Source organism: Bicyclus anynana, chromosome 8, assembly GCF_947172395.1.
Source record: "Bicyclus anynana chromosome 8, ilBicAnyn1.1, whole genome shotgun sequence".
Taxonomy (NCBI): domain Eukaryota; kingdom Metazoa; phylum Arthropoda; class Insecta; order Lepidoptera; family Nymphalidae; genus Bicyclus; species Bicyclus anynana.
The window spans coordinates 5,888,297-5,899,894 of NC_069090.1; the positions used below are offsets into that span (position 1 = coordinate 5,888,297).

General features: G+C 36.7%; 2 protein-coding genes across 2 annotated transcripts; one reads left to right on the plus strand and one right to left on the minus strand.

Annotated features, from left to right (window-relative positions):
• Positions 1-144: 144 nt before the first annotated feature.
• Positions 145-2,876, minus strand: LOC112051624 (GPN-loop GTPase 3). Its single transcript, XM_024090339.2, has 5 exons — positions 2,574-2,876; positions 2,137-2,333; positions 1,230-1,444; positions 611-716; positions 145-448 (listed from the first exon to the last, which is right to left on the minus strand). The coding sequence occupies exons 1-5, from the start codon at positions 2,616-2,618 to the stop codon at positions 172-174; spliced, it is 840 nt and encodes a 279-aa protein (XP_023946107.2). The 5' UTR covers positions 2,619-2,876; the 3' UTR covers positions 145-171.
• A 2,770-nt stretch (positions 2,877-5,646) lies between these two features.
• On the plus strand, positions 5,647-7,553 carry LOC112051623 (heat shock protein 68-like). Its single transcript, XM_024090337.2, has one exon. The coding sequence runs from the start codon at positions 5,654-5,656 to the stop codon at positions 7,544-7,546; it is 1,893 nt and encodes a 630-aa protein (XP_023946105.2). The 5' UTR covers positions 5,647-5,653; the 3' UTR covers positions 7,547-7,553.
• The last annotated feature ends 4,045 nt before the right edge of the window (positions 7,554-11,598 follow it).

Here is an 11,598-nt window from a genome sequence, read left to right on the forward strand (position 1 = left end):
CTACTTTAGTAAATTACAGATTTAGTAAATTTTCAATTGTTTTTCTTTAAATAATGGTGTTTTTTTTCTAGAGATAGAGATTATTGAGTAGGGTTCATTGTAAAACGTGATTAATTTTTTTATCAAATGTAAATAAAAGATATATTGTAAAGAAAATATTTATTATTATTATTATATATCATTCTCATCAATATCATCTGGTTCTGGTTCTTCAAAATCTCTTATTTTAACATCAGCATCCTCACCATATTGGATGATATTGTCTATTGTCAGCAGTATATTGTCTATGCTCTCTTCATCCTTGATGTTGAGTGGATAGAATCTAACTAAACTAAAGTTCTCTATGATTTCTCCAATCGATTCAGTTAGTTTAGCATATTTCTCATGCCATTTTGAATTAGAATTTCTCATGTCCGCCAGTAAAATGTGGGGATCTGGATCTAGATAACTGAAAAAAATCAAACAAATTCAATGAAATATTTTGTTTTCTATAAATTTTATTTTCCATCAACTTGGTGGAATTTGGTCTAAGGGGTATTTCTGTAGTTTTTGTTTATTAGTTTATTATAGAGACAGTATAAAATCTAAAACAAATTGCTTCAAAACTTACTTGTCAATCTGTTTTCGTGCTGATTTACTAAGTAAATCCATTTTGGTTAAAATGTTAACATGTGGCAGTTCTAAGTTTACCATCACACTAAGGGCAGCCATTGTTCCTAAAAAATGTATAAAATAAGAAAATGTGGATTAGACTGAATCATTATAGCTTAGTGTTTTTCAGAGAGCATGGGTACAGTGACAGTTGCCTGTACATACTATTATCGTGAATTGTGGCAAACTTTCAAGAGACAAACAAACTGTTTCCCACGGCATCTTACATGAAACAAACTGTTTCCCACGGCATCTTACATGAAACAAACTGTAGTACATTATGATAGGTTTTCAACTAATTTAAAAAAAAAATTGAATATTAGTTATTGTTTTCCCTTTTTAGTATGACCAATATTCTCTTACTTCTTTCCAATTACTGGTGTTTATTTTGCACTATGGTTAGGCAGCTATGGATTATGTAGAATAATATTACATAAATAAAAAATACAAAAACATGTACTAGGAATGGGAATAACAATAATCAAACCCACTCATATCATGGTATGGTGGCCACCATGAACTAATATAAATAAACGAACTAATTTTTACTTGAGGTTTTAATTCCACTGACCACATACCCGATAGAAACTTTGCTCCATCCACCATGAATTGTGAATCAATCATGAAGACAACACATATCCTGAAGTTCCATTTTTCGAGTGTGTCCACAAGTTTTCTGATGACCGGTAAGTGTGTGTACAGCTCTATCTGACCTGGACAGTCAAACAGGATGTAGTCGTCGTCTACGTCACCTAGCTGCTCTTCTAGCCAATCACAGTTTTCTAGTAAAGTTCTGTAAAGAAAATTCATCATCATTATTAACCTATATTCAGCTGAGAGGAGACTTGAGCTCAGCTTGCCGAGCTCCTCTCAGAATGAGAGTTTTTAGGAAAAATAGTCCCACACACCCCACATTGGCAGATTGGCAGACTTAAAACACTCAGACAATTAAGAAATTTTCAGATAAGCAGTTTCCTCACAATGATTTTATTTCACCGTTCCCTATAATTCCTTAAAACACAAATAACTAAAAAGTTGGAGGTCCATGCCCTTGACCAGATTTGAACCTACACCCTCCAGAATCAGAGGCAGAGGTTATATCCATTAGGCCATAACGGCTCATTCATCAAAGGCAATAACAAAATATTATAAATAATTTACAAAGACTATTTTTACAAAGATTATTTATTGGACTTTACAAAGAGTTACATGAAACAAGAGAATTAGAATCGTGGCATTGATGCATAAGATACATATATATTATAATACAGTGGCAGTTTCAGTGACCAAGTGAAGAGAAAACAGACAAAATGTCTTCCAATAGTACCAGAGTTGTCACAGTCCCAATGAAATGATAAAGCTTGAATTTTTACTATTTCTCTTCATGAAATTATCTTGTTTGTTGCATGTTAGTGCCAATGATCACCAGCATAGAGAAAATTAAATTACCTATGTAAACTAGTTAATACTAAATATAAAACATACTCCAAGCAAAACACAAGTCCTCCATTAGGTCCAAACTGTAGATCTTCATCTTCCATAGCATCGTCCAAATGTATCAGCTCTCTGATGTCTACCAACGGTTCATAATCAAAGTGTTCGGCGGCTGGGTCAAAGTTCACAACTTCTATAATACGCTTTGTGTCTGTGGCGTGTTTTACCAATGTTGAGCAGTATGTGGACTACAACAAATTCTTTAATTAATCGTAGACATTGTTTGGTTGTAACAAATATGTAGTTTTACCAAGAAAAGAAAAGGACTCTGAAACTAAGTCTACATAATTGTATTATCAAGTTTATAATTCTATTAGTACTCTATAATAACTGTAGTATTTTTCAACAGTGATGCTACATTGTACTTTGTTATTGCGAAAGGTAATTGTAAAAGTGTAGGAAATAAATTGAATTATAATTTATCTTACCTTACCACTGCCAGCAGGCCCAACTACAAGTTGCGCATATCTCATTGTTCAACAGTTAAAAGGATATGAATGTTAAAGATCGAAGTATAATTATTATTTGAAAACTTTTATAGGTTAGGTTTGAAGTATGGTATATAATTGTACATCATACAATTATTAGACTGGGTATTTTGGCTATTGGCACAAATAAAAAAAAATATGAATACTTATTTTAATCGAATTTGAAAGATAATTATTAATCTGATTAACTTGATGTTCTTCGAACCATTTCTAACGATTCAAAAATTCTAAATCAAAATCAAAACAAAACAAATTGACGTTGACCTTGACGCAGTCAAGATTGACAGTGACAACTGACATTCATAGTCCAATTATATTGTTCTAAATTGGCTTATCGGCCTTGATTCTAGCATTTTTGAGCCTTTCACAGACTAAATATTTTAATTGACTAGCGGACGCCCGCGACTTCATCCGCGTGGAAGTCGATGTAAACTTTCAACCCCTATTTCAACCCCTTATATTTATTTTTTTCGCATGTTAGAATGTATAGAAAAAGAAAAACAAAATAAATCCTAATCATTCGAAGAAACTAATAATCAAAACATGAACATTTAAGAACATATAGCCCCTTTTAAATTATGGGTGTTTTAGAATTAAACTATGGTGAGTATTATTCCATAGAATAGGAATAATACTATGTTCTATGGACAGCTATACACGACTACTCAGCAGCCTGTTGACAACTTGGCTAAAGACCCCAGAGCCAAGTTGACCCGACACTATACCGAAGATATCCCGGACGTCAGCCTATACGAGATTAGTGTGGCTCTCAAACACCTGAAGAACAATAAGGCGCCAGGTGAGGACGGAATCACAGCAGAACTCCTGAAAGCGGGTGGAAAACCGATACTTAAAGTCCTTCAGCGATTGTTCAATTCCGTCATTCACGAGGGCACGATGCCTGAGGCGTGGCATAGGAGCGTGGTGGTTCTGTTCTTCAAAAAAGGTGACAACACCTTGCTGAAGAATTACAGACCCATCTCGCTGCTAAGCCATGTTTACAAATTGTTCTCGAGAGTCATTACGAATCGTCTCGCTAATAGGTTTGACGACTTCCAGCCTCCCGAACAAGCCGGTTTCCGAAAAGGTTTTAGTACCATAGACCACATCCATACGCTGCGGCAGGTTATACAGAAGACTCACGAGTATAACCAGCCACTTTGCTTAGCGTTTGTGGACTATAAGAAAGCCTTCGATTCGGTGGAAACCTGGGCTGTGCTAAGGTCATTGCAGAGATGCCGAATTGATTACAGGTATATCCAAGCGTTGAAGTGCTTGTACGAAAACGCCACTATGTCAGTCCGTATTCAGGATCAGACTACGAGGCCAATCCAGTTGCAGCGAGGAGTGCGTCAGGGAGATGTGATCTCTCCGAAGCTATTTACCGCCGCATTGGAAGACGTCTTTAAGCTTCTGGACTGGGGCGGACTTGGCATCAACATCAATGGCGAGTACATCACTCAACTGCGGTTCGCGGACGATGTAGTCATCATGGCACAGACTCTGGATGACCTTAGTACCATGCTCAATGACCTCAGCAGCGTTTCTCAACAGGTGGGCCTGAAAATGAACATGGGCAAAACAAAAATAATGTGTAATGCTCATGTATCGCTCCACCCAGTTATAGTTGGGAACGCTGCACTCGAAATTGTAGACGAATACATATACCTAGGACATATGATCCAGTTAGGTAGGTCCAATTTCGAGAAAGAGGTGAACCGTCGAATCCAACTCGGCTGGGCTGCATTCGGGAAACTTCGCGACATCTTTTCGTCCGAAATTCCTCAGTGCCTGAAGACAAAAGTCTTCGAACAGTGCGTGTTGCCAGTGATGACCTATGGTTCCGAGACTTGGTCGCTAACTATGGGCCTCATAAGAAGGCTCAGAGTCACACAGCGGGCGATGGAACGAGCTATGTTAGGAGTATCTCTGCGTGATCGAATCAGAAATGAGGAGATCCGCAGAAGAACCAAAGTCACCGACATAGCTCAACGAGTTGCAAAGCTGAAGTGGCAATGGGCGGGGCACATAGTGCGAAGAGCCGATGGACGTTGGGGTCCCAAAGTGCTGGAATGGCGACCCCGCACTAGTAAGCGCAGTGTTGGCCGACCCCCCACCAGGTGGACTGACGACATCAAGCGAGTCGCAGGGATTCGCTGGATGCAGATGGCTCAGTATCGTGATGTTTGGAAGTCCCTACAAAAGGCCTATGTCCTGCAGTGGACGTCCATTGGCTGATATGATGATGATGATGATGATGAGTATTATTCATAAAATATGAAACACGCCTATAACTCACGTGATATAACGTCGGACTCGGATAACCTATGCCTGACTTTCGAAGTAGAATTTTAAAAAATTGGGAATACCATTATTTTAAGTATTTTTCTACGAGTACATCTACCATTTTTACAAATGTAACTTGAAGAATGAAAGTTTTTCTATAAAGAATACATACATACAATGTTCATACTTTGATTTCAATTCATAAATTCTGTCTGTGAATTTTGAAGTTTAATGCTCTTGGAAATTAACGTAGTAGCTCTTGTACCTCTTGTAAGAACTTTTTTTATGTTGTTTAAGCTTGCGCTTAATTATGCCTGATGGAAAGGATCGATGAGGACTCTGGTCTAAGATGAAGCGCGCTTGCCTAGAAGATGCCCATTCACTTTTGCCTTGAAGGTGCTCAAGTTGTGCGTGTCAAATACAGACGTCGAAAGGGCATTCCACATTTTAATAGATCTTATAATTAACGTGGATGCAAAATGTTTCGTGCGGGTCGACTGGATGTCGACAACAAAATGATACCATTTTTCACAGCGTCTCGCTGTTTTGCGGAATAACAAATGGGACTTTAGGTTTTATTAAAAATCTGATACTGGCTTGAATTGAAGATGTTATTTTTTAAGAATAAAATTAAATTTGTAATTAGAACATTGTCAAATTTTATGGTTATTTTTTAAATCTAAATAATAAATAAAAGCCAATAAAAAGTGAAAAGTTAAAATTTAAAACCTAAGATGCCAGCTATCGGTATAGATTTGGGAACAACTTATTCTTGTGTGGGTGTGTGGCAACATGGAAACGTAGATATTATAGCGAATGATCAGGGTAACCGAACAACACCGTCATATGTTGCGTTTACAGACACGGAGCGCCTGGTAGGAGATGCTGCTAAAAACCAGGTTGCCCTTAACCCTAGCAATACAATATTCGACGCCAAACGTCTAATAGGTAGAAAGTTTGATGATCCCAAGATCCAGCAAGACCTCAAACACTGGCCTTTCAAAGTTATAAACGATGGAGGTAAGCCAAAAATTCAGATCATGTATAAAGGGAAAACCAAACGCTTTGCCCCTGAAGAGATAAGCAGTATGGTGCTGATTAAAATGAAAGAAATAGCTGAAGCATATTTAGGAATGTCTATTACAAATTCTGTTATAACTGTGCCTGCATATTTTAATGATTCCCAACGGCAGGCTACGAAAGATGCCGGAGCTATCGCTGGTTTAAACGTTCTTCGTATTATCAATGAACCTACAGCTGCTGCGCTGGCATACGGTTTAGACAAAAATTTAAAAGGAGAAAGGAATGTATTAATATTTGATTTAGGAGGAGGTACTTTCGATGTTTCGGTCCTATCCATTGATGAGGGTTCGTTATTTGAAGTTAAAGCAACTGCTGGAGATACACATCTTGGAGGAGAAGATTTCGACAGTCGACTTGTAAATTATCTCGCTGGCGAATTTAAAAGAAAGCATGCAAAAGATTTAAGTGCCAATCCAAAAGCATTGCGTCGTCTTAGAACTGCAGCAGAAAGGGCCAAGAGAACACTGTCTTCTAGCACTGAGGCTAACTTAGAGATTGATGCTTTATATGAAGGTATCGATTTCTTCTCACGAATATCTAGAGCACGATTCGAAGAGCTAAATAGTGATCTCTTTCGTATGACACTAGACCCTGTTGAGAAGGCTCTAAAAGATGCAAAACTAGATAAAAATTCGATAAACGACATCGTTTTAGTCGGAGGTTCTACACGCATCCCTAAAATACAAAGTTTGCTGCAAAACTTTTTCAATGGCAAGAAGCTCAATTTGTCTATCAATCCCGACGAAGCTGTTGCATATGGGGCAGCAGTACAAGCAGCTATATTGAGCGGAGAACGCCATTCCAAAATAAAAGATGTCTTACTTGTCGATGTTACTCCTTTGTCTTTAGGAATAGAAACCGCTGGTGGAGTTATGACAAATATAGTAGAGCGAAACGCAAAGATCCCTTGTAAGCACTCTCAGACTTTTACAACATACTCTGACAACCAACTTGCGGTAACTATTCAAGTGTATGAAGGTGAAAGGGCCATGACCAAGGACAATAATTTACTGGGAACTTTCGATTTAACTGGCATTCCGCCGGCACCACGCGGTGTCCCTCAGGTCGACGTAACGTTTGATTTGGACGCCAACGGCATACTTAATGTGTCAGCTAAAGAAAACAGCACTGGTAAAAGCAAAAACATCGTAATAAAGAACGACAAAGGACGTCTTTCACAAGCCGATATAGACAAGATGATAGCTGACGCAGATACATACAAAGATGAAGATGATAGACAAAGAAATCGTTTGGCTGCTCGCAATAGATTGGAAACGTATATTTTCGGTGTCAAACAAGCTATCAACGAAGCTGGGGGTAAAGTTGGAGATTCTGAAAGTTCACGAGCTCGTAGTTTATGTGACGAAACTCTGAATTGGCTCGAAATGAATTCTTTGGCAGAACAAGTCGAGTATGAGGAAAAGTTCAAAGAGGTGTCAGCAGTTTGCGTTCCTATTATGAGAAAGCTGCATGGCGGTGGTATGAAAACTAATAGAAGCAATAGCGGTGGTAAAGACGGGCCAGTGATAGAGGAGGTTGATTGAATATTATGTGCTCACTGGATATATGTAGGTATTTTTATCTTTGAGTTTATTATTATGATTTGTTTTATTTAATAAATTTGTGTTTCATAAAATTATTTATCGTTTTTTTCACATACTGGTACAAAACTGCCTCATTGCAGTTCTAGTATGCGACCAACTACTAGTACATACTATCTATTGAAGAAAAATAGATAAAATGTCGACCAATGGCGGCGGAGTTCTCCCAGTCCCATCATTTTCGCCCCAACGCAATGAAAGATATGATATAGAATGGTATTTCCAGTTGTCGCTATTGGTTGAAAGTATTTGGTTGCATCTTGGACCTACTGGTCATAAGTTCGAGTCCAGGGTAGAACTATCTTGGCCTCCATGGCCCATTGGTATGCGCGGTGGATTTACAAGACGGAGGTCCTGGGTTTGATCCCCGGCTGGGCTGATTGTAGTTGTCTTGTACTTGTCTCAGTAGTAGTATCAATACCTCGGAGTTGAGAAGTTGGTGATATGTCCTTGAGCCTCGGAGAGCTCTTTTTAAACAGTCTGTCTCGGTCATTATCATTATCAACTGATAGTGACATAATTAAACCCTCATTCGAGCAGGGTGGTTTTGAGCTCCATACTTCTTCGATATTTATAAGAGCCTTGCACGATAGTAATAGTGGCCATTTAGAAATGCTGATAATTATGGTTCGTACATAATACTCAGTCATTGCTACTTACTTTGTCAACTAGGCAGAATTCAGCTTTTAGGTCTAAGTAAAGATCATATCACACAAATCAACTCATGAGCTTGTTCCGAGGCGAGGTGATGACGATACTTTTCCGATTAGTATGCGATGCACAATGCTGGAAATGTATCGTCGAATGATTTTCAGTACCTACAAAGAATTGAGTTGATACTATGGCGACGATCCATTTGCGAGTTAATAAATGTGTGCTATGAAAGTAGGATTACTTTTCATGTAGTGTTTGGTTTCAGATCAGTGGGTTACAAATTAAACAAACATTGATTAGCAATTTTTTTTATTTTAATTTAATAACTTTAGAAATTGTTCGGAAAGAAGACAATGTTTTCAGTGTCATTATCATTAATATTATGATATGAACAATAATAATTACCGCTATAACTTTATCCCTATGCCATAATGTATTGGAGATAACGTAGTACATAATCGCCTATTCGCTACATTATTTACATTTAGTTGCTACTTACCACAATACCAACAGAACGATTCAATGTAAGACGCCAAATTACAATTTGGTCACCGCGAATATTTCTTAATACGCATTCTGCCTGAAATTGTATAGATTTCAGGCTCGCATTACAATTTTACATTGTAGTTATTCAACTAATTTGAAATAAGGTGAGATATTTTGTATTCTTTCATAGACTTTTATTCTGAAGACATTACGTAACGCACTTGCAAGAACTTTGTCATTTGAAACTGTTTGTTAGGTAATTGCAGGACGTACATAGGGTTTTGTTTAGGGTGTGCAGTAGGCAGATAGATAAAAGATGAAACAACAATTAGAAGAACATACCTACTATATCAATTAGAAATAAAAAGGGGTTACTTAGACTAACTAGACTGGCCTCCTTGCTACTTTTGATGGTAGCTAATACATACTTTTATAGAACCTATATCAGCAGGATAATTCGCTATCTTTGACTATGCTAGTTGGTACATAAAAACGAAATTGAGATTCTACGTATTAAATATCATCATGTTCTTACTGTTGGATATAATACGGTAAGTAGATGACATTTCTTAATTGATTTAAATATATGCCTAATAATTTATTTATTTTGCTATCATCCGCGAAAAGCCGACGAACCCATGCGATAATTTCACCCAGTTCCGACAACTCTCCATGTACGTTTCATCACGAAATGACGAAACCGGAGCATCCTCAGATGTTGAATCTACAACGTGCAATTGCAAAGTCTTTGACTTTGACTTTGCAATGATAGCAAAAAAAATAAATAATTTTTCTCGGACGATAGCAAAATAAATAAATTATTATATATTCATGGTGAACTTCCGCAAAGTGACGCCTGTTTCTATCCCATAATTGATTTGGTGTTTATTTGAATAGGTTGATAATAAAGAACAAAATAGTGAATAGCTGGTTGTCTAGGCCTATTTGGAAAGGAAGACATGTTCCCTACAATTACCTTATATGTGTCACACGGACCATTGCACTCAGTGATTGTTTTTACGAGTGTGTTACGCAATTAATCTCCAAATTTTTCAAAAATGGTAATTTTGATTTATTTCAATCATGAAATTGTTTGTGTTTTATGGTTTAAACTTGTTGCCATTATTTAAAATGAAATCTAATTTACCTGTATGTAAGTTGGATGCCCAAAAAGGCAGAAACACGGTATCTCTAGGTACCTACTCTCTTTGTTCGAATGAGGTCTCGCGCTGACAGATGGGTTCAGGTTAGAGGCGTTACTATATTATCTGAGGTCTGTGGCGAATTCAATTGGATTTTTTCATCCAATTGAATTGGCCATAAAATTTTTAAATACTTTTTTAGGTAGTTCTGAGTTCACAGCCTTAGCCTCACAGGTTGAGGACTTGTTTGAGCCGTGAGTCTGTGACATTTTGCCAGCTCTACCACTCTATGGTGACGCCACTGGTTCAACTTTCCTGAGCACTGCGCTCTGCGTTCTGCTGATTTTAACACCGCGCAGCCAGCAAGGGGTTAGGGTGCGAATTATTGCATTTTTTACACGAACTCTCTTAAAACATGACCACCATTATCATTCCAAAGAAGACAAAAGCCTGGAAGCTGGTACCTACGGCAGTAGTTTAGCAGGTGGGCTTGACGGTTCGTTTGACAGCAACTGACATTTGTCTATGCGTAGATAGACGCATAGACAACCTGGTTTTTGTAGTAGTTTATGGATCAAGCATGACCTACCTAATTTAAAGTGGAGGACTCCACTATATTAGGTAAGTTCCTACTTTATAGCAAGCTCACTTTGAGCGCGAGTTGGTACGCTTAGACCAATGTGGCTAGCAGTGTAATACTTCGTAGAATATGCTATAGACACTACAATAGTCTTAAGTCTTAAGTAAGGATCTGTAGTTGACCGGCATTCAGTTATGTCTAGTCTTAAGGGTAGATAACCATGGCAGTAAAAGATATTGAGACAAAGAGCAGGGTTTATTCTAATATCAATATGCTCTCTATATTTCAACGCCACTTGTTAGATTTCCTATTTTAAATAATGGAAAATATTGCACCATTCCACCATAAAAATGTTTTTAGCTGTAAAAATGTAAACTACGTCTACCTACCTAATGTTTAATTACGTAGGTATGTTGTGAAATCCGACATGCTTTACAAAATATTCTCGGTACCTAAGTATTCATATAATAACAATATTATAAATTCATATAAATATTCTTTATAAAGCAAAGCTATTTGGTTTTTCAAAAAATATTCGTAAAACAACATTATGAAAAAAAAATCAATCTTCAATTAATTATAACAAGTCTAGGTATTTGATCAAAAATTTAAAATAATATTGTAACTGTTAAACAGCCTAAAAGGTTTCATTATATTGACTAATATCGCTAAATCTTATTTATTTACTTATTAATTTTATATAATTTTTATATAACACGATATGTATGGAGTTTGGTATTACTAAGAACTGAATAGTCGTTGAAATTTCATTTAAATGTAGATATTGAAATTTGCCAAAACTTGACGGTTCATTTAATTTTCAAATTTAGGGCCTAAAGATTATATTTGAGACGATATTATGTTATTCCAACCGACACAATTTAGAACGTTTACTATAATTTTGATTATTCTTCACGAGTTTTCAGGTATCGTTATAATTATATCGGGTTTTCTATTTTCCTACTTACCTAATACTGTCTAAATGTGGCCTTTTTTATTTACAAGAAATAATATAAGTAAATATTTACATCGTGATGCAAGGAGTTTGGTTCCTTTAATATACATTTTTTTATTTCCTAATAAAAAATCAAATAAAGGTGCGAAAACAAAAATAAAACAACAAAAAGCGAAAA